Source organism: Dendropsophus ebraccatus, chromosome 3 (genome assembly GCF_027789765.1).
Source record: "Dendropsophus ebraccatus isolate aDenEbr1 chromosome 3, aDenEbr1.pat, whole genome shotgun sequence".
NCBI lineage: Eukaryota > Metazoa > Chordata > Amphibia > Anura > Hylidae > Dendropsophus > Dendropsophus ebraccatus.
Window position 1 is genome coordinate 156,018,699 of NC_091456.1, and position 27,797 is coordinate 156,046,495.

The 27,797-nt window shown below is 43.4% G+C and overlaps 1 protein-coding gene across 1 annotated transcript; it reads left to right on the forward strand.

Moving 5' to 3' along the window:
- Nucleotides 1-10,352: 10,352 nt before the first annotated feature.
- Nucleotides 10,353-19,723, forward strand: LOC138786559 (uncharacterized). The gene is made up of 2 exons (XM_069963542.1): nucleotides 10,353-10,925; nucleotides 18,187-19,723. The coding sequence occupies exon 2, from the start codon at nucleotides 18,392-18,394 to the stop codon at nucleotides 19,721-19,723; it is 1,332 nt and encodes a 443-aa protein (XP_069819643.1). The 5' UTR covers nucleotides 10,353-10,925; nucleotides 18,187-18,391.
- The last annotated feature ends 8,074 nt before the right edge of the window (nucleotides 19,724-27,797 follow it).

A 27,797-nucleotide genomic window follows, 5' to 3' on the forward strand; every position in this document is an offset into this window, starting at 1 on the left:
TAAAAGACACCAAACACAGGAAGCCCAAGTCCCTTTGCATGCTTACAGACTTGGCTTGGTATTGATTGACAGCCTTTTGTGAGTGTGCATAAAGCGGGACAACTCTTCACTGCTGCATGTCCACATTTATTAGCAGAGAATCCTGGTGGTAAGCTCTCCTGTCACACAGAACCAAAACCTAACCACATTAGGTGTTCGAAGAAAATCTCCTCCCTGAAATTGCCCACCCACCCCCTATGCCCCATAACCACCCCACCCACCCCCTCTCTGCTCCCAGTACATCTTCATCCTTAAGGGCGCATTACATGGCCTGATTTGCCGAATCTACTAGATCGGCGTTGACTTACAGAGACTATTACATGGCTCATCTCTACTAACCTACTTGTGCTCCCCAGTGTTTTCTTCCCAGCTGACTGCAGCCACCGCTAAAGCTTCTAAACCCATCTCTGAAGTGAAAGGTGGTTCAGCCAATCACTGACCAAGATGGGACAGCGCCACGGCCAGTGATTGTCTGAGTGGTCTGTCAATTAGAAAAGGCTGTAGAAGCTTCAGTGGTGGCTCAAATCTGCTGGGAAGACTCGAGGAGTGTGGCAGGTATGTATGTTTATTTTGTATGTATGTATGTTTATTTTTTCTTACAGTATATATTTTTATCTACCGACGCACATGTACCTCCTATTACATAGAGCCATGTGCAGTCATGGACAATGATTTTTGTAAACATGTTAGGCAATAATTGGCTCCTCAGCTAATTATTTTATGGGGGGGGGGGGGGGGATGGAGCAGGAGACAGAGTGCCAGTTTTCTTCACTTTCTGGATGGCAATTAACTACCAGTACAGCAGGACCGCACAGTAAAACTTTATATAGGCACATCTAAATGACAATATTTTTCCTATCTGGAGTTTTCCTTTAATGCCCAGAATAGTCTTCTGAGGGTTAAACCTGTTATAAGCATTGGCGCTGCAGTTTGTATTTACACACATTTGGCATTCGGCTAGTATAGTCACAGAGAATAATATTAGTTTGTTTAAAATAAAAATTTGCTCATTCAGCTTTTGGCAAAGTAACATTTGGCACCAGGAGATTGGAGAGGGTCTGACCTCTCTACCACCTGCCAACCTCCGTATCTCCAACCCCTAGCTTCTGTATTATGAATAGAGCTGCCGTTATGGCACGTGACCGACGACTTTCCATCGGCTCCATAGGAATAAACAGAGCCATGTGTCACGTGCAAAAGCTGAAGCCAGGTGATGGATACGGAGGTCATGGGGGGAACAGAGGTCAGACCCCCAGCGATCTCCTAATTTTCCCCTATTCTGTAGATAGGGCAAAATTACATTTTCTTGGTATACCCCTTTAATAATATAATTAACCTTAGTTAGTTGCCCTCAGTTGATATACAACCTGCATGATGAACAGGTGTCTTTCCTTGTGTGAGCGCATGAAGGACTGGGACTTCCTGTGTTTGGCAACTATTAGCACAGAGGGAGCATGGTCCATAGTTTGGCCATATGTAGAACATTGATTGAAATATAAAAAATGTAAATAAAAAATAAAAGCGGGTATATTGCTAAACTACTTGCGATCACAACCCCTGCTGATTTCATAACAGTTCCTCTTTAAGACTCTAGAGGTCATTCAACCACAATGCTCAGCAACATTTAAATCCATTTTAGTAGTATTTTTCCTTTCCATTGACCATGACATTCGAACCCTGATAAAATATTGATATCTGCCATAATTATACATGCCCATGTGATGCTGTGTCCTAGGTGTTGAATGAACATGTCTGCTCCACGTCAGTTGACTGAATGATTTTTTTAGGGCAAGCCAATATATTTGTATGCAAATTCCAACAATGACTTTCATGAACACTTTGGCTGAATAGTAAAAAGGCATCATGTTAGCAAACCCACACTGCTGGAGCTGCCTGTGCAGAAGTCTCTGAGCAGAATTCAATGTGTTCTTCCGAATACACAAGTAGAATATTGCTTAGGGTAGTCATGACATAGTGAATGTCAAATACGTTCCTGTTGCACTGGGTATACTAATTAAAATGCAACTGGTTTGGGTGATACCGAGTTTATTTTCTTTTTGTGCTAATGCTCTGCGATTGATGCATGTTTATGCTACTTGTAGGATCCTTTTAACCGACACAGTTATTTGCTAAGGCAGAAGTACATTGTGTTTATGATGTTTACCACAAGTGTTATATTGATTCGCCAGTGGTAAAGGGCTAACAGCCAACCGCATAGAACAACCTGTGGGCAGCTGGTGCCAAATGTTACTTTGCCGAAAGCCAAACGAGCAAATTTTTTTTTTTTTAAAACAAACTAATATTATTCTCTGTGACTATACTAGCCGAATGCCAAATGTGTGTAAATACAAGCTGAAGCGCAGTGCCAATGCTTATCACAGGTTTAACCCTCTGAAGACTATCCTGGGCATTAAAGGGAAACTCCAGATAAGGAAAATATTTTCATATACTGTAGATGTGTCTATATAAAGTTTTACTGTGCGGCCCTGCTGTACTCGTAGTTAATTGACATCCAGAAAGTGAAGAAAACTGGCACTCCGTCTCCTGCTCTATTTGCTGAGATGTAGCCAGACCCTAAGATGTTATGTTGTGACGCCAGTGCCGGTTGGGCACACAGGTATGATGGCACACCTGCTTTTATTTTGAAGGACCGGATACACCTTGACCTGCCGGGCTGCTGAGGGATCCCTTGGGTTAATGTCACAGTGGTCCAGAGTGGAGTAGTGACCCACCCGGACTATTGATCCAGCCACCTACAGAAAGGGGAAATGTCCCAAGGATTGTGTATTCTGTGTTGGTGCGGGGTGAAAAATCACAGAGTCTCTTTATCATAAATAAACCTTGTTTACTCTGGAGATACTGAGGTACAGCAGAACATATAGCTGTGCATTGACAGAGTACTTGATATGACACTTTATAGTTCAGTATCCAGATCTGTAGTCAGAGTATAGAGAGTGGTACAGTCGTGCTGACTGAGTTGTGTGCTGAGAGCCATACAGAAGAATCAAAGGAGCAGAGAGGAGAATGTTGTGAGAGTCCCAACCCAAGTAGTACTGTGCTCTGCCGGGATGTTGGAGGATGAGGTAGAAATAGAAAAATACTTGAGAGAGAATACTTGTGCCTCAAAAGAACCACCTATTGCCCTACCAGTGTCGGGGGACCCATCCTAGAGGGTGACACAAGCCCCAGATCTTGTTACCTGGAGTGCTGAGGGTTCCCTGCTGACACCCGCACTGCGAGATAGAGTTAATAGGCTCCTAGAACTTTGCTCTATCCGTATCAGTTCCTAGCTTTCTGCCTTTGTGGATACTGTCCTACACTGTGACTCTCCTAGTCCACGGTGTGGGTTGACATGATCTCTGACTTGTCCTCTCCTGTAAAGGTTTTAACACTGCAGAGTGCTGAGTAAGGAAAACTGTTAGGTGCATCTTATCTTGCTTTCTCTCCATACAGGAGCGCAACTAAGACTGGGGACCTGGCAGAGGGCCAGGGCCTGAAGGAACCACTGTAGGGAGCATTCTGGCTTGCGTCCTTCCCTTACAAAGTCCAACACCAAAGAACCACTACACTTCTGTACCCAGATTCGGCAAATCAGGCAATGTAGTGGTCCTTAAGAAAGAAGATGTACTAGGGGCAGAGAGGGGGGTGGGGTGGTTTTGGGGAATAGAAGTGTTGGGTAGGGGGTGGGGTTATGGGTTTGGGAGAAACAGGGGCGTTCTGAATGTGTGCCACAAGGACTACTGGGAAATGTAGTGCACAGGAAGAGGAACAGCAAGAGGGACAGAGCAGGTAGAAAACTGTATCAGAGGAGCAGGACTACTGTAAAACCACATGAAGAGTGTCAGGGTGGAGCATAGATAAAAACTTTGCATTGTTTGAAAGTTTCTTTTAGGTTTTTTTTTTTATTATTATTATTTAACAAGGCTGCCCGGAGTGCTCCTTTAAATATCTGATATGAAAGAATTCACCTCCATTATTTAGAGGACAACTGATGAGATCATATGCAAATTGCGATAAAGTAATAGTTATAGCCAAGTATAGCTTTTGTAAGGATCATTTATCATTAACTATTTTATCTGGTAAGGAGAAAAATTAAGCATTAGCTTTAACTACTACCGAGGGTGCAATGTTGAAGTACATAAGAGGATCAAGGGGCAGATTCCACGTGGTTCACTTGACAGAAAAATTTTATTACAAAGACCAACCTGGACAGTAAAACCAACAGTTCATATAAAATATTAGACTATGAAGACATGATTAAAACATGGACTCAGAGTTCCCTCTCCGAGTCTCATTCCACTAAATATACAGTTTAAGGGGGAAAGTGAAGCATAAGAAGCATTTATACTGAAGCTACAGTAGCAACGTTTGTGACTAGCACAAAAGGGGAATATATATACATATATATATATATATATATATATATATATATATATATATATAGATAGATATATATAGATATATAGATATATATATATTTTATACACACACACACATTGTATATCATTATACTGTCACACTAAATCCTCATAGTCCAACAAACTACAAACACAGAGACAGTGTCACTTCATCATTTTAAATAGCCTGGGATAAAGTATTTAGGTTTGAGCTCTTTTTCTGGTGTAAAATATACTTTATGTGCCAGTTGGCCCCACCCCCATTCCTGTTAGACACGCCCATTTATCAAAAACTGCCAAAAGGCGCATAAAACCATCAAAAATTTGTAAACATTTGCACAACCAACCAAAAAAAAGTCACTTCTTTACCAAAGAAAACTGTAATAAACTCACCTGTGTATGTGAAGATACAATAATATAACCCTCCCTTCTCTGATGAATCCAGTGAAAATCTTGAAAGAAAGCAAAAGGGAGTTGAGGGCATTTTAGGAGACAGTAAGGAGAGGTTTCAGCATTGTGCCTGCCCTTCCAGGGGCAGGTAAGAAGTCTCCTTTTCCTCCAATCCCCAATCCCTAAAGTTGGGTGCCTGTATAGTATACTGTGTTGGATTCCTTGTCATGAAAAACTTAATAGGGTGATGAGCTATGGTAAAATTGTCTAATCCCTTCCCTCCCAATATAAAGTTTCTACATTATTCTGCATATATTGCTTTTCTTTGTAACATACAGGCCGTATTTGCCACTAGGCACCACCCCCTCCTCATGGGCACGGTCGCCGCAGGAGAGGGTGTGGAGTGCCAACTTGTACCAGCTCCTTCCTTCACTGATGGAGCAGGCAGAATAGCTCAAAGCTTCCCTGATCCCTGCAAGGAGATGTAAGGGCTGCCCACTGCCCTGGAAGAGAGGACAGACCGCTGCCTCTTGCCTGGACAAGAAGGAGACCATCACCATCTGCCATGGCCCAGGTAAGGAGAATGATGGGGGTCGCTGTGGAAAGGGGACGGGGCCAAAGTTGTGGGGGCGGAGTCTCTTCATTATGAAATATATCCCCTCTCACCTGCATCATTCATGGCCTAGTAAGCAGCATTGTGAGGGGAGAGGGACCCTGTACCCCCTCCCATGTACTGTTCTGGTGCCCATATATACAAGCCAGGGGGTGGTTGGACCAGGCCCTGAACAGTACATGGGGGAGGGGGATCCTCTGCCCTTGCTCTGTATACTCAGATCACCCAGCTTTCCCAGCATCTAGTACTCAGCATGATGGAGGCCACCAAGCTTTCCCAGTATCCTGTAGTCAGTATGATGGAGGCCACCAAGCTTTCCCAGTATCCTGTAGTCAGTATGATGGAGATCACACAGCTTTCCCAGTATCCTGTAGTCAGTATGATGGAGGTCACCAAGCTTTCCCAGTATCCTGTAGTCATTATGATGGAGGTCACACAGCTTTCCCAGTAACCTGTAGTAAGTATGATGGAGGTCACCAAGCTTTCCCAGTATCCTGTAGTTAGTATGATCGAGGTCACCCAGCTTTCCCAGCATCTTGTAGTCAGTATGATGGAGGTCACCCAGCTTTCTGGCATCCTGTAGTCAGTATGATGGAGGTCACACAGCTTTCCAGCATCTTGTAGTCAGTATGATGGAGGTCCCACAGCTTTCCCAGCATCTTGTAGTCAGTATGATAGAGGTCACCCACCTTTATCAGGGGTATTGGCACCTCAGAATAAGCAGAGGTTGGGGAGCTTAAGAGTAGGCACAGTTGGGAATCTAGGATAGCTGGATAACACTCTCTATACTGGGGTAATATGCTGGGGGCTATAATATACTTAGGACACTGATGCTGGTGTATGTAATGCTTCCTCAGAATTGACAAGCCAAGCCCCACCACTGCAAACTGTACGCCAATAGGCCAGCACTCAAAGGTGCCTAGGGCAGCATGTACTCCAAATACAGGCCTGCCTATTACACCAACAGATGTCTGACAGATTATCTGACAGATTTTTTTCAGGCAAAACCAGGAATGGATTTGAAAAGAGAAGAAATCTCAGTCTTTCCTTTATCACCTGTTCTCTGTTTATAGTCTGTTCCTGGCTATAGTCTGTCAGATATGTCAGACATTAGTGTAATAGAGCCCTAAGTGCCCTCTAAGTCTTCATCCTCTATCTCGCACCAGGTTGCGGAAGCTGGACTTATGCAGTTAGAGGGCACCAGGTCGCTCCACAAGTGTGGTCCCCAGGTGAGCAGCAGCTGGTTGCCAAGTACCAAAGGAAGCAGGCCAAGTGTATGTGTTAAGTAGACGTGATCATCATCAGGAGGGTGAGCGCAGTACCAGGGATGAGTCGGGTATTGTAGTTAGACAGGTGACGGGTCAGGGCAGGTGAGACATCGGGCACCGGGGGAGGCAAGCAGTAATGAAGAGGGTCAGGTAAAATGTGGAAACTGAAGAACATGCACGGGTCAGGATACACAGAATACAGCAGAAGCAGCAGACAGACACCTTTGCTTGGAATGCTAGAATCCAGCAAGGAAATAGCAGGCAGAGCTAGTAGAACTAGTTTAAATAGGTGTGGGTGGCTATGAATTGGCAGATGGCAGTAGCAGGAGGAGACATGCTGCCTCTTCAAATCGAGAGCAGTTGGCCACATGCACACCCTAGTGGCCAGAAGCACCATTGCAGCTGAGACCAGAAAGAGGAAGAAGCCGCCGGATACCACGAGGATGAGCATCCCCAGGACCAGCGCAGAACACAGATAGTAGCATGGCGGCAGGGACCAGGCCTAAAACTTGAACTGTGTCACAGTAATGAAACCCAGCGAAGCTACATCCGTGTAATATATACTTTTTTATAACATCTTTTTCACATTTAAAAAATAAAAATAAAAACTGAAAATGCAAAAACATGAACAGGAATGAGCTATCAATAAAAGAAGACCCATTACAGTACGAAGAGCTAATGATTAGATTCTGATCTCTCACCAAGCTGGTATACACAGCTAAACAGAACTATACTATGGAGCAACATGCATATCACAGAAATTGTCTGGTATCACCTACACTAATCAGTAGCCTTGATTTGTCATTGTGTAGTGGCGGAAACACTTCTTTACTGGTCGTTTTCAATAAACAATACAGTTAAGTTAAGAGACACTCCAATTATACCTATTCTAGTATCTATATTCATCTTCCTTCTCTGCGCTTGTGAAAAAGAATTAGAATTGAGCAGTTATACCTTTTTTTCCTGTCAGTCCGAGAGCTTCACGAGCTAAGGGGGAAGCACAGACAATCATGGCAGAATGTTTTTTGTTTTTTTTTTGTAAGAGAGAGTTATTAAGCTTTACTTCCATGCAATTTAAAGGGGTACTCCAACGAAAATCTTTTTGTTTTCTGACACAGTGCTCCCTGCTGCCACCTCTGTCCAAGACAGGAACTGTCCAGAGCAGTAGCAACTCCCCATAGAAAACCTTTCCTGCTCTGCACAATTCTTCTCTCGGATAGAGATGGCACCAGAGAGCACTGTGTCAGATTAAAAAGAATACACCACTTCCTGCTGGACATGCAGCAGCTGATAACTATGGGAAGCCTTGAGATTTTTAAATAGAAGTAAATTACAAATCTATATAACTTTTTGAAATTAGTTGCTTAGAAAGAAAAAGATCTTCATACCCCTTTAAGGTTATGCTTACACAGGTTTATTGTAAAACTTTCTTCAACTGTTTCATACGTCTCTATGGGATTTGCAAATTTCCATGCACCTGCTACAGACCCAACCCAATTCAGGTCTATGAGAAGAATAAGTGGTTTGTACGAGCTAAAAGGTTCCGAGATGGTCGGAGAAGTATGTGCAGTGCATATAGTTTCCTATCACATAGTATAACCAATCTTAGGATTTAACCATTGTTTTGCTTTTACTACAGTATAATGAAGTAATACATCTCTTTCTCAAATAAAGGTGTCAATGCTGACAAGGCATATGTACTAAAAACACTACGTAAGCTTATAAAGTCAATTGCAATAACGATCCAAAAGACGGTTCTGCCTGGAGCATCCATCAGCCACTAAGATGAGTTGCAGGATCAGCACAAGCTTTCCCTCTGCCCCTGATTGTGTGCCGATTGTCATTCAAAGATAAAGCATTTTTGTGATCACACTATGGAAAAAAAAGTACATGGTGGTTTGCAATGTTAGGATCCCTGGTGGAAATAATATAAAATGAGATGAGGCTTTAAGACCTGTGAGAAAAATCAATCTGATGGAAAATTGACAAACTTGTTTAACATGTCGGCACAGGATCTGAGAGCTGACCCGTAGAGACCTCCACTTAGACACGACGTGAAGTTACTGGCAGTTCTCTTAATCTGCTCAGTTACACAACGGGATCTCAAAGGGGACTTTTTACCAAACATCACTTTAAATTATCTTTGCTCCTTCATGTTGCAAAAGTCTCTGGCCTTTTTTGCCAGGGCTCTTGGCAGGTACGTGAAAAAGTGAATTAGCAAAAGTTTTCTTAAGGACGTAAAGTGGAATAAATAATCGGAATGACTCGGAGCCTTTGACACATGTTGTTCATGTCATTTGTCTCATTTTGTCAATTAATTCGCTTAAATGGAAGCCATGTAATCTTTTCTTTGCTCATAGCTTCACTTCTAAAAGGAACTGATACAAACGCTAATGATTTTCACAAATTGTTTTGTACTGCAAGGAACAAAAATACAAAAACATTTCTGTATAGAATTCATACATTTACTAATCTTACCAATATTACTTTAAAGGTAATGGCCTCCCTTCAGAATGCTGTCATATAATACAATCCTACCCACCCCATCAATCCCTCATTGGCCCTAATCGGACAGTTTTCCACTCCCTACTGCCCAATACTACTCAAAACAGACATGAGTCTACTGCTATAGTAAATCACTGCTATAGTGACCCAGTACAGTGATGGCTGCACCAGTCCCATCAAGTAAGTGGAGATTGTCAGGTGACCCTGGTGACATCAGAGCAGGATTACTGATAAGGGAACTGATAAGTCGAGTATTAACTGTTTTTACTCATTTACATTCTTAGTATCTAAAATTATTGATCCACAACATTGTGCTATTTTTTTTTTTACCCAATAATTAATTTTTCTGGCTTTGGAATAAATTATATAGTATATTTAAAGAGAAAGGGGGACATTTTCAATGAAATAGATAAGAGATTAAAATGTTCAGCTCCCTTGTGGGCAACTTCTGGCAATTCTGGGCACCTCAACCAATTTATCAATAAGTAAATATTTCATAATTTAAATACCCAATAATAAGAAATTGGCTCTCCCCTACACCTCCTGTAAAGGCCGATGTGATTGTTAAAACATCTTGAAGCTTGTAAAAGACTCTGAAGTTTGTTGGGGGGGGGGATTTAAAAATGTACATTGGAATGAACTTTGTCCTTTGATATATATATATATATTTATATATATATATATATATATATATATATATATATATATATATATATATACACTCACCGGCCACTTTATTAGGTACACCTGTCCAACTGCACGTTACCACTTAATTTCTAATCAGCCAATCACATGGCGGCAACTCAGTGCATTTAGGCATGTAGACATGGTCAAGACAATCTCCTGCAGTTCAAGCCGAGCATCAGTATGGGGAAGAAAGGTAATTTGAGTGCCTTTCAACGTGGCATTGTTGTTGGTGCCAGAAGGGCTGGTCTGAGTATTTCAGAAACTGCTGATCTACTGGGATTTTCACGCACAACCATGTCTAGGGTTTACAGAGAATGGTCTTGTCAAGTATGGGGTCAGGGGATGACCCTCATAAGAGAAACATTTAAATCTACAATGTATACTAACACGTGATTCTCATTACAATATATAATTCTTAACAAACTGCTTCAGACATATATATCTATACTAGTAGCTTGTAACTGCTTCTGCAAGGCAAAGCCTTCACATGGAAGATTAATGGTTCCTGTCCTGGACAAAGAATGGTATGCTGGTGGTTTGCAGAGGAAGATAGAGGAAGTCACGTCCAGAAGATATGTGAAGATAGAAAACGTTACTACCACAAGAGTCTAAAGGCCTAAGCTACGCAGTAGAAAATGCATAAATTAATAGAGATTTGGTGTAATCCAATTAGATCAAAGAGGAATGTAATAATGTTATATTGTAACCACCCCTATATTCTACCCTATAAATGTATGGATCAAGGAAGTAATAAAGGGGAGTGTATATGGAACTTGGACCAAACTGGTTGTTGGTGTGATTTCCTTACGGCCGACACTTCCCTATTTTACAATTGAGACATAGACAGTCAGTTGAAGCGTGGCAGAATAATTACCCTAATTACCCCATACCTCCCTGCCACGACACTGGCGCCCGAACAATAGGCCGGCACCTGCAGGGGGGGGCCTACCCCGTGGGACCGACACCCGGCTGCCTGCTAGATGATCCCGGACCGACTGAACGAGCCTGATCAACTCCACCACAACGGTAAGTCTGCTGATTTTATAAATCTGTAGCTTACCTGTTGTGTCAGGCGGTCCTGTGTGAGTCTGTGGGTAACCTGCTCGATCCCCGTGGTGACCTTAGCGACGAGGTGTTCCTCCCGCTGTGCCGTCCCGAGAACCAGTAAATGTACGTGTATCATTGTGTACGTACAGCTTGTCGTAACCAACTAACTGTCTATGGGTTTCTTACTGGGGCTCTGAGACACGTGGTGGTTTAACTTGTCAGAACTGGTGTCGATATAGAGATAATTTTGAGGTTTGGCAGAGAACCTGTTACAGTTTTGAGGTTTGGCAGAGAACCTGTTACAGTTTTGAGGTTTGGCAGAGAACCTGTTACAATTTTGAGGTTTGGCAGAGAACCTGATACAATTTGGGGTTTGAAAGAGAATCTGTTAGATATTTTGGGGTTTGTGAGAGAACCTGTCCGTTTCAAGTCAGTGAATTAGCCTTGGCTGTGGTGCTGGGCAAGACCAGTTCTGATTTAGAGCGGCCGTAGGTGAATATTTGTCAGTTAAAGTTTAATGCAAGTGAAACTTCTACTTCCTTTTTTCCCCCTGTTTCTTTCTGAGCGCTGACACTGTGGCTGCATGTAACATAAAGAACGTATGATAGGAGTAGTAGTCTAGTAGTCTAGCAGCTGCGGTTAGCTGTTCTGTTCTTTCCAGACACTTCCTCAAGTTTGACTTTCACTTCCCTATTTTCCGGTGAAGTCAAACAGACAGGAAACACTTGTTTCTGTAGCTTGTTGTACATTCATATTCCCCTCCAGGGGGCCTCCAATGACCATATCGTGAAGGATTAGTTTTTGTCAGATATCTTAAATAAGTGTTTCACTTGCTGGGTTTACGGTCGCGTGCTTGAATTGCACGAACTAGGTATTAGTGTAGAGAAGGAACACCCGTGATCTCTGAGTCCTGAAAAAACTCGCAACGCGATGGAAAGCTTGCGATCCTTGTTTGCATCGAAGCCTCCCGATAATACCTATGAAAGCCCAGTCGAGCTGGTAACCAAAAGAGAAGGAAAGAAACATGTGGCTAATATGAAAAAACTAATGGATGTCTGTCAGATGCCTAAAAAGGGGAGACTGCAGGCTACGCTGTGGGACAAGGCCCTTAGGGAGAACAGAGGGACCTTGGAGGATAATGACTTGCTTTTGTCTGCCCAGGCATGGCATCGCACCGCATGTTCAATTGCAAAAGATAATTATGTAGAGGTGGAATATGTCAATGCAAAAGAGGAAGTGACTGCATATATGTACTATAGGGGGGGTGACACATCCCATGATGGCGACGGTGGTCCACGATGCTGGGAGTGTCCACATTGCCATCAGCAGAATCCACCCTCTGCTGAATATTGCAGTAGTTGTGGGAGGGGACGCCCAAATCCAGCCCCTGAATGTAGAACCGCCCAGTCTGCCCCACCTAGTGACACTGCTGTACGTGCGGACGGCCATATTGGGACTCCCAGCTCCTCCCCATCTACCCAAGGGGAACAGCCTGCTTCCGGCAGCCATATTGCTATACCCAAACCCACCCTTCCGGACAGCAGCGCTCTTAATCTATATCCCTTATTGACTGCCTCTGGAGCATACTATGTACCCACCCCAGGTGCCGCTCCCATTATGATCCTATCTCCACAGCAAGCATTGAATACCCCATTCAGTCCACACTTTCATGAGTTTGATGAACTACTTGCAACTGCACGTCAGCAATTCAATTTACCCACCCTTCCTATACCTAAGACCCCTATCAAACTTAAGCAGGAACCTCCATACCCGAGTGATGGAGAAGGGAAATCTGCCCCCGAGACAGTTGAACGCGGGTCACTTAGGACTAGACACCAGCCTTCCCCAGGTTTTGGTTTCGAGGATGAACGAGTATCAGTTGACTCATATCATCCGATAACCCCACGCCACACTACCACTAGAAGGTCTGAGGGACATAATAGAGTGACGTTTAACCCGATACCTTTTACTCCAGTATTTTCTACCAAGATATGGGATTTCACGACCACCTTGGTCATAGGCATAGGTGATGTGGTACATCAGGATACAGAGGCCTTAGTGAATCCAGCTAACGCTGCCCTCAAGCACAATGGAGGTGTGGCTAGACAGATAGTGAAGCACGGTGGTAAGGAGATACAGTTAGACTGTGATGACATCCTTACATGCCGACAGGGTGCTCACCTACCAGTGACAGGAGTAGTGACAACTCCAGGTTACAACCTGAAATGTAGGGTCATTCTACATGCAGTAGGCCCCATATACAGAGATTATGTTCATGAAGAAGCTGCCCGCTTACTAAGACAGACAGTACACAATGTACTCCAGAATGTCAAAGTTAAGGAATTAACCTCACTCTCATTGCCACTTATCTGTGCTGGACTATTTGGGTTTCCCGAGAAGCCTTGTTGTGAGACAATATTATCTGCAATACGAGACTTTGGCCCCATCCACACGCTACAGCTTGTCAAGATCGTAGTTCAAGACTCATACATTGCTGACTTACTTGCAGAAACTTGGCAGTACATGTGTACAGATTATTCTCTCTCCACTGTGCAGGAAAACTCAACCGAGATGATACCCCTATCGAGACATAATCCATTTAGTAATGACCTCCTTCCAGGTCTGGAACCTCCGCCTCCTCCTCCTCCACCGTTGATTTCATTTGACTCCTTATCGCTACCACCACCAATTGCCGATACACCACCACCAACACCATTTTCCCCAGTTCAACATGTTTTGACTAATCAAGAGAAACCTAAGTATGTTCCTTTCAACCCTGCTGAAATCAATAATCTACTGAGCCAGTTGCCTGATCCTGAGAAACAACCAATGCCTTTTTACCGTAGGCTCAATGAAGTGCAGAAAACCTACTCCGCTAACTGGCAGGATCTAGCTAATATTACTGGTATCAAGGCAGGAGATTCCTTTTGGCCTATTATCAGGTCAGCATTATTGGAGGATGGGATGGTAGATACCCTCAGCTATCCCTCGGGTGAAGAGTTTTGCCGAAGACTTCAGAAATGGGCCAAAGATAGACTGGCTGACTCCTCTGTCAGTGTGGCCGACACATCTCAGGAACCCACTGAGACGGTGGAAAAGTACTATGCTAGAATGTTGGCACTCTTCCAAGACCAGGGATTTGATATGAAAATAAAACACCAGCGCACCCTTTTTGTCGAATCTTTTGTCAAAGGCCTTCTTGACCCCATTAAGAGAAAATTGGTGGAAACTCGCCCTGAATATATAGAACTACCCCACAGCCAAGTCTTGCTCATTTCGAAAGCTATTGAGAAGCAACAGATTAATCATGCGCCTCAAAGACTGACTGATAATAATGTGGCTGTTTTCCAACAAACACAAAACCCTCGTGCTAACAATGCCTCAAGAGTGGAGGAGATTATGTATAATCAGCCAGCTCAACTCTATCCAGGAAGTCCTTTCCCTGGCAGACACCAACAGATGCCCAACAACAACAATAGGCCCCAAAAGCCTAAACCTGCTTGCTATTTTTGTGGCAAACTAGGCCATATTAGGAAGCAATGCCGTCTCTTTTTAGGACAGAATCTTCAAACCCAGCAAGGTTACCCACCAACCCGAGGATTCTCCAATTTGAGCATGGGACAACAGAATATGACCCCGCATGACCGCCAACAAAGATATAATCGACCCTCAAGCCAGGGTCGTCAACCACAGAGATCTCAACAGCACGACCAACTTGATCAGCAATCATTTCCTCCTCCTCCTCAGGACTGGTTTTACCCTGATGCATAGGAACTTGGCAAGCCTGTGTCTACTGCTTTCACTAACCTGGCGGACAAAGACCTTTCTTATCAATCTGGCCCTGTTTTAACAGTCAAACTTCCAGTAAATGGTCATGAAATCCCTTTTCTAGTGGACACGGGTGCAGCCAGATCAGTCTTAAGAACCTCGGATATCCCACCAGGTGTCACCCTCTCTCCTGACTATATCTCATGTGTCGGAGTTGACGGACAACCTACCAAGACTCGCCTTACCTATCCAGTGCCTGTTTGACACCAGAGTATACTGTCAAGACTTCTTGTTTCTCCTTCATGCCCAACCAACTTACTGAGAGCTGACCTTTTACAGAAGATGGGAGCAACTATCCGATTTGATTCATCTGGAATGTATCTAGACCTCGAAAATACTCCTACCACTGAAAAAGTATGTGCTCTGCAAGCCATACATACACTCCTAGTGCTTCCTTGCCAGAAACGTATCCCCCCAAGAGTGCTACCCCTAATCCCAGATGGATTATGGGCCACAGGCCCTGATGATATTGGCCTACTTCCTGTCACCCCAGTACGTATCTTCCTGAAAGAAGGTGCATTACCACCCCACCTACCTCAATACCCTTTGAAAGCTGGTCAAGAACAGGCTCTGGAAGGACAGATTTCCGCCTTCCTAAAGAACGGCGTGCTTATCCCGTGCATGTCACCTGCCAATACACCCTTATTTCCTGTCAAGAAGAGGACTGCACAAGGTGAACCTGAAAAATACCGTTTGGTTCAAGATCTCAGAGCTGTGAATGCTGCTACTGTCCTGGAAACCCCAGTGGTTCCGAACCCCAACACTCTCCTCTCCCAAATACCTCCTTTTGCTGCTTGTTTCACAGTAATCGATCTTACAAACGCTTTCTTCAGCGTTCCTCTGGAAGAATCTTCAAGATACCTTTTTGCGTTTACTTATCGTGGAAAACAGTACACCTGGACAAGAATGCCCCAGGGAGCACAGAACTCTCCAAACCAATTCACTCAAGCACTGCAGACATGCTTACAACCATGGATCTTGGCACACCCGGATGTGGTTCTCCTTCAGTATGTTGATGATCTGCTCTTGTGTGCCCCAACCGCCTTTGTTTGTGAAGATCATTCTATCAGCCTACTTCAGCACCTGGCCTCCATTAACTGCAAGGTGTCACAGTCAAAACTGCAGTGGTGCAGTGATTGTATCTCAAGTGGAACCAAACACCTTACGGAAGACCGCAAGAAGGCAGTGGCAGAGATCAAGCCACCCCAGACTCTAACCCAACTGCAAGCATTTCTTGGAATGATTACCTACTGCCGCCAATGGATTCCCAACGCTTCAGCTTTGATGCAACCACTTTATGACTCCTTTGCTGACATCAAGGACTCACATGGTCTTCCCATAGAGGCTATGAACTGTTGCTATGAACTTAAGAATCTTATTTTACAAGCCCCTGCCTTGGGGATACCAGACTATACTCAACCATTCTTCCTTTTCATCTCTGAGAACAATGGTCATGCTTCAGGAGTATTGGCCCAGAAACATGGTGGAAGAACACGGCCGCTTGGATATTACTCTTGCAGATTGGACCCAGTGGCTAGAGCGGCTCCCACCTGCCTCAGGGCAGTTCTTGCAGCACAAGCACTTCTGGACAAAACGGCTGATCTCATCTTAGGACATCCTGTTACTATCTTGGCACCACATAATTTACAAGCCATTCTGAAATTGTCTCAACAACCTCATTTGTCTATGCAGCGCAAGACACGCCTGCAAAGTTCTCTCCTCTTGCCTGAAAACGTCACACTGCAAAGATGTACAATTCTGAACCCTGCAACTCTGCTTCCTCTCTCAAGGGGGGAATGTGATCCTATTGAAGGCAATAGTGCTGCATCTCACAGGGATGAAGACTACCCTGCAGAGGAAGATTACTATCCAGAACATGATTGTGTCCAGCAGATAGAAGATAAGACTTCACGTCTATCAAATGTTTCTACTTCACCACTGGACAATCCTGACTATATTCTCTTCACGGATGGCTCAAGGTACGCGGATGAAAGAGGACAGTTCCATACAGGATTTGCTGTGGTCACCTTATCAGAAACTGTGATGGCAAACTCCCTTCCTTCCCACATGTCGGCCCAGGAAGCTGAACTTAGGGCCCTGACCGAAGCCTGCAAGCTAGTGGAAGGGAAGACTGCCAATATCTACACAGACTCAGCCTACGCGCATGGAATAGCGCATGACTTTGGCCTGAAATGGGCCTTGCAAGGTTTCCAGACAGCTAGTGGAACGCCTATCAAGAACCACAAAGCCGTGAAGACTTTGATGGAAGCTCTCCATCTACCGGCTCAAGTAGCCATCCTGAAGGTTAAAGCCCATGGAAGAACAGAGACAGAAGAAGCCAAGGGCAACTACAGAGCAGATCTAGCAGCAAAGGCCGCAGCACTTCTCCCAGAAGTTCGAGAGGAAGCAGAAGTTGCTATACACGTGCTAACAAGAGCAGGGAAGAAAAAAGAAGATGAAGCCGGAGAAGAAGAAGATATACCCAATCCAGGAATTACTCTGTTGAAGCAATTCCAGTCCCAAATAGGTCCAGAAGAAAAGAAGGAGTGGGAAAAACAAGGAGCTAAGATGCAAGAAGATGGATTCTGGAGAAAGGACAAGAGACTCTGCCTACCAAGAGCATTGTTCCCAGCAGTGGTGCAGTGGGCCCATGGAGTCACCCACAGAGGAAAGAACCAGATGATTTCCACCATCACTAAGTTTTACCTGGCACCTGGAATCTCTATCACAGCAGCTACCTACGCTAAGAGTTGTGACATCTGCAAGACTTGCAATCCAGGGGGGACAGTGCATACTCCCAAGAAACACTTGGCTAAACCGCTATATCCTTTCCAGAGGATCCAGATTGACCACATGGAACTACCAAAGAGTGGAAGATACAAGTATGTCCTAGTGGTGGTGGACATGTTCTCAGGATGGACGGAGGCCTACCCAGTTGTTAACATGACAGCCAAACTTACTGTGAAAAGACTTTTGACCGACCTAGTCTGTAGGTTTGAAGTTCCAGAAGTTATTGAAAGCGACCAAGGCCCAGCCTTTATTGCAGATGTGACTAGGGAGATCTGGAAGATGGTAGGGGCAGATTTAGGTTTACATACCCCCTATCACCCTCAAAGTAGTGGAAAGGTAGAAAGAATGAATGCCACACTGAAAAATAAAATTCTGAAAGCAAGCAGAGAGTTATCCCTCCCATGGCCTGAGATCCTACCTATTGCCCTCTACTCTGTCAGGAACACCCATAGGCAGCCCACCGGTCTAACCCCGTATGAAATTCTATTTGGGGGTCCCGCTAGGCTTGGGGCATATTACCCACAACAGTTGAAGGCGGGGAATGATAATCTTGCGAAGTATGTTGTAAACCTGTGCAATGAATTGAAAGTAACACATGCTGCAGTTTTCTCCTCTATTCCAGATCCAGAATCTGACCAGAGCACTCACTCCCTCCAACCAGGTGACTTTGTGGTTGTGAAAAAGCACGTCAGAGACGCTCTGGAACCTAGATTTGAAGGCCCATACCAAGTGCTTTTGGTGTCTCCAACTTCTGTGAAACTTGAAGGGAAAACCACCTGGATACACGCCTCTCACTGCAAGAAGATGTCACCCACCAGTCCTTCACCATGAAAGACGTCTTTATCCTTTTTATAATGTGTTCTGCCTGGGTGGGTTGGGGGACAACAGAGGTAGCAATTACACAAGATGAGGAGTTCATTACTCTCTGGTATAATTCATCCAACACCCATATAGCAACTTTTAAGGTCAATTTTAATCTACCCAGGGGAATGACATACGATGAGGGGACTGTGTGGTATATGTGTGTTACTGATGATAACTATTGGGGTCCACATTGCGATTCCTGGGGGGCAGTGGGATGGAACACTGGAGACACTGATTGGGGATATAGACCAGAAGCTATACTACAGAGGAAAGACAAGAATGGGAAACCCTTACTCGATAGACTGACCTTACTCAAACCACTGTGTGTTAAGAAGAAGAAGGTGAAACTAGTTATAACCATAGAAAACCCCAGTGCTAATGATGCAGGAACATATGTTATAGGTGGATATGGGGGAATGGCATCTGGTTATAAGGCAGGGATCAAGCTGAAGGACATGTTTGATTCTCCAGAGTGGAGAACAGAGGAGAAACAAGCAACAGATATAATACATTTGGCCAAATCCCACATGCAAATGTATAATGAGATGGTAGCTATCTCAGACCCCACGGTAGAAGAGGTATATGCAGTTGAGACAGGATACAGTGATACCAACTATTGGTTAGAATGGATGAAATACACTGCAGCACAATACAACCAATCAAACTGTTATGTATGCTCTAGTGCCCGCCCACACCTTGGGTCAGTTCCCCTACACCTAGACCCAGCTTCAGAACGGTGTTTCCTCAGCCTGTTCACCAACACTACTACTAACAACCCGATTTGTGAGACTTGGAAAGTAAAATATCCCATAATCACACAAGCACCCACCCGAAGTCAGGGAATCACAATATACCCTGGTAATTACACATGCTTCGTGAGCGAAGGGGAGGGTAGAAACCTGGGTAAGTTTGAACCAGGCTATTGTGGAAGTTACAGTAACGTAACCAGAGACCAACTCCTGAACCAGGTCCAATCAGTAGCTGATGTGTTCTGGATCTGTGGGGATATGAAAATAAGACCCAAACTTGAAGGTAATTGGACAGGGGAATGTGCACTAGCCAAGGCCCTAAAGCCACTTCATGTAATACCCCTTGAAGATAGTAAGATGGAAGAGGTTTTCTCTCATTCTAGAATTGCAAGGTCCCTCGACTCTTCCATCAGACACAAGAGAACTGTTGATCTGACCCCAAAGGGAAGCTTTGACCCACACATATACATAGGTGCCATAGGAGTCCCAAGGGGGGTGCCAGATGAGTTTAAAGCTAGGGACCAGGTGAAAGCAGGATTTGAATAAATTTTTCCTCAGATAACCATAAACAAGAATGTGGATTGGATAAACTATATTTATTACAATCAACAGAGATTTGTCAATTACACTCGGGATGCCCTACATGGATTGGTAGACCAACTAGGCCCCACATCTATTATGACTTTCCAGAACAGAATGACCCTAGATATGGTGTTGGCAGAGAATGGTGGGGTATGTGAAATGATCAAGGATGTTTGTTGCACCTATATACCTGACAATACTGGTCCAAACGGTAAGGTAACCCTAGCCATTAAAAAACTAGACAACATATCCGAAGAGCTAAAGAGGAATGCTGGCATAACAGACCCATGGGACCAGTACTTCTCTTGGATGAGCGGATGGCAGAAGTGGCTATCACAGGTGGGCACGGTGCTAGGAGTAGTTTTACTGGCCTCATTAATCATGGTGATCTGTGTTATCCCTTGTGTCAAGAAGATGTTGTCTAAGGGTTTGGATGAGATAACTCCAGTCTTTCCTTATCTGGGGGAAGATAATTTCACCTGTATGGAGCAGGATAGTACAGAAGGAGCTCCCCCAATGGGAGTTATTACCGAGCAACCCATGGTTCTCCCAATGAGAGTTATTACTGAGCAACCCAGGGCCTGACAGGTTCCCTTTAAATCACCTATATGATAAAGAATAACCTAGACTTACAAATTAATTAGGGATAGATAAGGGAAGGGTAGACTCTCATGGTGACTAAGTCCCAGTGGAAGGAGGTGGTGTTTGTTAGGAACACAAACTCCAGTAGCTGGGTGAAATACCCCTACTCCCCATCCCTCACCATGAGACAGCTACAAAGGCTCAAGACTACTAGTTTTTAGGGAAAACAAGGGAAAGGTTATTCTAATGGGTGATTAAGTGATTTCAATGTTTCTAGGGGGGACTGTCAAGTATGGGGTCAGGGGATGACCCTCATAAGAGAAACATTTAAATCTACAATGTATACTAACACGTGATTCTCATTACAATATATAATTCTTAACAAACTGCTTCAGACATATATATCTATACTAGTAGCTTGTAACTGCTTCTGCAAGGCAAAGCCTTCACATGGAAGATTAATGGTTCCTGTCCTGGACAAAGAATGGTATGCTGGTGGTTTGCAGAGGAAGATAGAGGAAGTCACGTCCAGAAGATATGTGAAGATAGAAAACGTTACTACCACAAGAGTCTAAAGGCCTAAGCTACGCAGTAGAAAATGCATAAATTAATAGAGATTTGGTGTAATCCAATTAGATCAAAGAGGAATGTAATAATGTTATATTGTAACCACCCCTATATTCTACCCTATAAATGTATGGATCAAGGAAGTAATAAAGGGGAGTGTATATGGAACTTGGACCAAACTGGTTGTTGGTGTGATTTCCTTACGGCCGACACTTCCCTATTTTACAATTGAGACATAGACAGTCAGTTGAAGCGTGGCAGAATAAATTACCCTAATTACCCCATACCTCCCTGCCACGACAGTCTGAAAAAGAAAAAACATCCAGTGAGCGCCAGTTCTGTGGGCGGAAATGCCTTGTTGATGCCAGAGGTCAGAGGAGAATGGGCAGACTGGTTCGAGCTGATAGAAAGGCAACAGTGACTCAAATAGCCAACCGTTACAACCAAGGTAGGCAGAAGAGCATCTCTGAACGCACAGTACGTCCAACTTTGAGGCAGATGGGCTACAGCAGCAGAAGACCACACCGGGTGCCACTCCTTTCAGCTAAGAACAGGAAACTGAGGCTACAATTTGCACAAGCTCATCGAAATTGGACAGTAGAAGATTGGAAAAACGTTGCCTGGTCTGATGAGTCTCCATTTCTGCCGCGACATTCGGATGGTAGGGTCAGAATTTGGCGTCAACAACATGAAAGCATGGATCCATCCTGCCTTGTATCAACGGTTCAGGCTGGTGGTGGTGGTGTCATGGTGTGGGGAATATTTTCTTGGCACTCTTTGGGCCCCTTGGTACCAATCGAGCATCGTTGCAACGCCACAGCGTTGACCATGTCCATCCCTTTATGACCACAATGTACCCAACATCTGATGGCTACTTTCAGCAGGATAATGCGCCATGTCATAAATCTAGAATCATCTCAGACTGGTTTCGTGAACATGACAATGAGTTCCCTTTACTCAAATGGCCTCCAGAGTCACCAGATCTCAATCCAATAGAGCATCTTTGGGATGTGGTGGAACGGGAGATTCGCATCATGGATGTGCAGCCGACAAATCTGCGGCAACTGTGTGATGCCATCATGTCAATATGGACCAAAATCTCTGAGGAATGCTTCCAGCGCCTTGTTGAATCTATGCCACGAAGAATTGAGGCAGTTCTGAAGGCAAAAGGGTGTCCAACCCGTTACTAGCATGGTGTACCTAATAAAGTGGCCGGTGAGTGTATATCTGGACTCCTTAACACAGAAAGATCAGGGATTTCAATCAACAAGTTACAAGTCATACAGAACCTTTTCCCATAAAGATATATCCATCTGCCCAGTTCTTCCTACTCTATAACATGGTGGTAATAGATTAAATAGCATTGTCTTGGTGACAGGTTCCCTTTAACAAGATAAGCCCAGCAGGGTTTTACTATATTGGTTGAGATGGAATATCTCTTTAACAGATGAAGCCTCTTATCTAGAAGATACTTGCCATGCATTATTGCTTAATGGATTTTTTCCCCAGGTTTAAAATTTTCCAGCCTTTTGCAATATACTGTACAAACAATATTTTTTTTACCACTTTAAAATATGTAGCTTCCAACCTCTGAAGTGCATGTCTGCATATGTTTCAGGACAGTTAACAGCGCACATGGTTAAAAATAAAGGTTTACGCGGAAAGAATTCAATCATTCTCCAATAAATAATGTCATTAATTAATAATGAGCACAATATACAGCAAAGCCAAGCACGGCAAGTGGAAAGAAAATGAACAGACAAAATAAAAATTAATATTTTATTTTAAGATTAGGCACAAAACAGATAGTATTTCTAAAATAAGCCTGTCTGCTACTAATAGGTAATATCTGCTATTATGGGCAATAAAGAGGGTGGACCACAAGGCGCCACTATTATTTATGTTATCTTTTTTATATAGGGCAGCTATTATCTATTATACATTGCTGATTCTGTTAATGTTGTGTTATTATGAATCATAACTTTTGGCGGGTCTTATGCCCTGCAGGTGGTTCTATACCAGGCCATCGAAACTGATGTTTGTTATAAGTCTCCATGTACAATGGAAACAGCAGAAAATCTCATAATAAGACAAATAGATGAGACAGCAAAGCAGAGTGATGTCATCATTATGGGGGACTTTAACTACCCCAATATAAACTGGAAAGCAGAAACCTGCAGCTCCAGCATAGAAAGAGGGTTTTCAGAAATAATAATAATAATAATAATAATACAATTAACTTTTCCAACTAGTGTAGGAACTAGTGGGGGGGGGGATCCTAGCTACAAGCCCCCTCCCCTTTTTGGACCCAATTTTGGACTTTTGGACCTAATTTTAACCAATAAGCCAGACAGAATATCAAAAGGTAGATGGGAGGGGGTTACCTAGGTAATACTGACCACAACATAATAAGTTTCATTTATCTTTTAATAAAATGCTTAGTAGCATTTAAACAATTTTCATTAAATAAGAGATTACCTTGGTGATATAGACTGGGACAATGTCCCAAGAAATAAAAGAGAAATGGGGCATTTTAAGAGCATCTTAAGTAGAGCTTCTGAACTAAGCTATATTCTCGCGTCTTTTCTTAGCTGTTTGAGGCCAAATAATGTGTGTTATTGTACAAATGACAGTCTTCATTATGAAATAACAGTCGTTAGTTGGCCTCAAATGGTGTTGTAGGAGCATAGCTTTAAAGCTAAAGACCGCCTGGAAAACTGGGATACAGCCTATGGCTGTGGCTGTATCCTGATTTTCCAGGCGGTCCTCCCGCTGTATCCACCCTCTGCATGGAGGTATAAGACAGCGGGAATCATTGCCGAGAGTCCGGGTTCGTACGAACCCGAACCTCGGCAGGTTCGGACCGTCCCTACTGTTCATCACAGTCCACAGTTCTTGCAGTAGCTCCTTCTGGCCGGTCAGTGATGGTGAATCACTCACGGGATTAGGTTATCCAGCCAAGCCTCCTGTGACATCATGGCCTGCCCCCTGTCTGTATCATCAGCCTGTCCTCAGCAAACACACACAATGTGAGACAGAGGCATGGAAGATTTGTCTCCTAAGGTGGGAGAGCAGTGAAAGGAGGTGACATTGTGAATTGGCACAGAGGCCATTTTTCCTCACTTCTATTTCACTTTCTATCAGCTACCAGTGTGGCAGAACCGTACAGATACGGTAATACATTATATAGATACATCTATATAACTTTTAATAGAAAACAAATTTTCCTTATGTGGAGTTCCCCTTTAATGATTCAGCACATGTGCTGTGTTCAGACAAGTGACGATTAGGAGAAATCCTGCCTGGGGGCATTCCTAATGATGAAGAGGGTAGGGAGGAGGGACGGAGAGGTGGTGCAGGCCTAGGGTACAGACACTCTAGGCCACGCCAATTTGACACAGGGCTACAAGTTTAAAAGGACAGATCTTGGATTAAAAGCAGTTTGGGGGGGGGCAGATTTGGGGTACAAAGGTGCTTTAAACAGATTCAGAGCTCACAGCATCATTATGAACGATGATGCTGGGAGCTCCAAAGTCTGGTCTGTAGCACATCATTCGTATCTACAGACCATGCATAGAGTGTGTGAATGTGGCCTAAGGGTAATGGGGTTGCATCATGTTATTTGCCCACAAGCAATCTGCAGTAAAACATGTGTGTTTTTGCATAGCAGTTCTCAGGCCACACACACTTTGTGTATGGCTATCTGATGGCTATTACAGTTAAATAACAAATATGAAACACATGGAATTAATTGATTCATTTCTACATTCAGATATATGCATAGTTTTATTTGTTATTCGATTTTAATCGGCACACACTTTTATTTAATAAAAAAAATTATCCTATAGAGATATAACTTTTGTGGTTGAATTCAAACATGTTCTGTGCACTTACTCACATGACAAGTGACAACTTCTTTAACTTCCATTCATTTGAATGAGGTTGTGTTAGAGTTCAATGGATTCCAATTTGGGAGCCTTGTCAAGTAGGGGAAAACCATCATGCAGTCACAGCCTTTGAATTGTGGTACAATCCCTTCATATTACACTGTTCTACAAATTTTCAAAAGTTGTCAGCTTCAGTTATGAAATGAGCTGTGTTCACACACTGCAGTTTCATTGAGTCACTGCATCATTTCATTGCGTTGCTACAATGAAACTCTGTGTGTGAACATAGCCTTAGGTTATGTTGACATTCACTTTCTGTCACAATACTGCAATGTCTTCACAACAATGTTCTGCAGTTAAATGATACAGTAACGGTAATGGTGATGCCCCATTTCTTTCAGAAATGGCCGATCTATATAGACAGTAATGGATCTGTGCTGACCGACCATTTCCGGAGGAAGCGGGAAGTTACCATATGTTTACAAAACAGAGACAGAAGTAGAGAATGGTCAGCCCGAGATCCGGAAGCGGTGGGGAGCGGGACAGGTAAGTATACATCACTCACATGCCCCCTGCAACCCAGGCAATTTTCAGTTTATCATGGACAACCTCGTTAAGCATAATATTCATTTTGAGCACCACAAAATTAAGTTTAACTGTTTTTATTCTCTGTGTGTTATTAATCAAGCAGAGTCCCGGTAGTCAGATGCCCATCTATCAGTAAGTGATGGAATATTCTAGCAATATGCAATGTGAAAAAAAAAACTCTTCTAAAAAGGTTAACTGGTTTCAATAATGACATGTAAAATTCTAGGTGTGAGTAATACTTAAAGGAGAAGTCCAGTGAAAATTTTTATTAAAGTATTGTATTGCCCCCCAAAAATTATACAAATTACCAATATACACTTATTATGGGAAATGCTTATAAAGTGCTTTTTTCCCTGCACTTACTACTGCATCAAGGCTTCACTTCCTGGATAACATGGTGATGTCACGACCCGACTCCCAGAGCTGTGCGGGCTGTGTCTGCTGGAGAGGATGATGGCAGGGGGACACTGAGGGACACAGGGCACTGGAGGGACACTGAGGGACACTGAGCATCCCTCTGCCATCATCCTCTCTAGCAGCCACAGCCCGCACAGCTCTGGGAGTCGGGTCGTGACATCACCATTTTATCCAGGAAGTGAAGCCTTGATGCAGTAGTAAGTGCAGGAAAAAAGCACTTTTTAAACATTTCCCGTAATAAGAGTATATTGGTAATTTGTATAACTTTTGGGGGGCAATACAATACTTTAACCAAAATTTTCCCTGGACTTCTCATTTAAATCTACAGTACTTTCCATTTTCATCTGTGCTGGCTCCTTTTTACTCTACTTGATTGAGTCAGACCTGTAACCAGTGACCCTAACTTAGCTGCATTGTGTAATGAATGCTTACATAATCTGGTATACACTCCATGTATCATTGTAGTAACTGTATACTATATAACCATAATCTGATGAGAAAGACTATGCATGAAGAAATGCTTTGCCATCAAACTGCCTTTATAGGGGTTGTTCACAGGCACTATATGCTTAGAGACTTCTGCTAATGTTTTAATGAGTAGGTGTGTTCCAAAAGAAAAAAGTCAACAATTTCTAAGATGTATACGCTAAAGAGTTATCTCTGCAAAAAAAAAAAAAAAAAAAAACATTCATGTTGCTAAGGGCAATGTTAGAAGAAATGGAAAATGGTCACATTCGGAGATATCAATCATGACTCACTTTACTGAGTTGATGTCTGTTGTGCTCTTGACAGAACACATGATCAGTGCTATTCCTTTGTCCGGCCTGCACTTTGATGATACCCTGCAGAGTGACTGTATAGGAAGGTTATCTGACCATTCTGTGGAGGAATTACTCAGTCATTTACTAGTGGCACTATTTTTCAATAATGTTTCATCACTGCATGGTATTATTGGTCTGACAATAGTGCTGTTGCACGTAGTATATTGGAAAGAAAAGAAAAAACGTTCACAGATTATTATTCTCTTCAGGTCAGTAGATTTTTCACTATACACTTTATGCAAAGCCATGACAGGTACAGGTAGCTTTTTTTTGCCTCTTATCCTTTGCTACCCCCCCCCCCCCCCCCCAAAGGCTATGTTCACAAAACATATGTGTTGTAGAAATCACGGCCATTGCAACAACGAAAAGTGATTTATACAGCTTACACATTGTATGTGAAAGCATAGAATTCCGCCCGGAGTATATAATCATGGTATACACTCTGGCCGGGATTCTTAGCGACGCTGCAAGAAACTGGCATGTCAGTTTTCTGTGGCCGCTATTCAGTGAATAGCGGCCACAGAAAACCCTGTCAGTTCACACAATGGTCTCTGGCCGCACGCTCCATTGTGAGCAGCAGGGAATTTGGATGCGGGTGCGCACAGATGCGCCCACATCCGAATTCAGCGGCAGTTAAGATAATCTTTTCTGACAGCAGCCGGGTCACGGAACAGACGGTGTCTTATCCCATGTGAACATGGCCTAATTCTGTTAATTCTGTTTACTGATAGATCAGTTACATATGGTTTATACATGAAAGGGGCAAGGAGGAAGAAGAACTGAGACTGCACAGACTACAAAACTTTTAAATGTCGCTTCAAGCCCTGATTCTAAGCTTCAACTGTTCAGTTTGCTCTATATGCCATTAATGTTATTGTTGCTGCCTCTTGGAGTATGTGTGAAGAAACAAAAGAGCAAAATGTGTGTGTGTGTGTGTGTGTGTACAGTGTCTAAGAGCCATCATAGAAGCTAGGCTCTACCCACTACCTTTTTGTTCAGGTTTCCAGGGAGAGTTGTAAGAGGTAAATTGTCAAAAGTCAGTGTTTCAGAGGTTCATCAAACTTCTGCTTCTTTTATTACAAATGCAATGGCCATTAGGTTTCACTGGTACTGCCTATTTATTTTTTATTTGAAGTTGAAGATGAACATCGGTATCACAACCCGAGAGAAAGTACA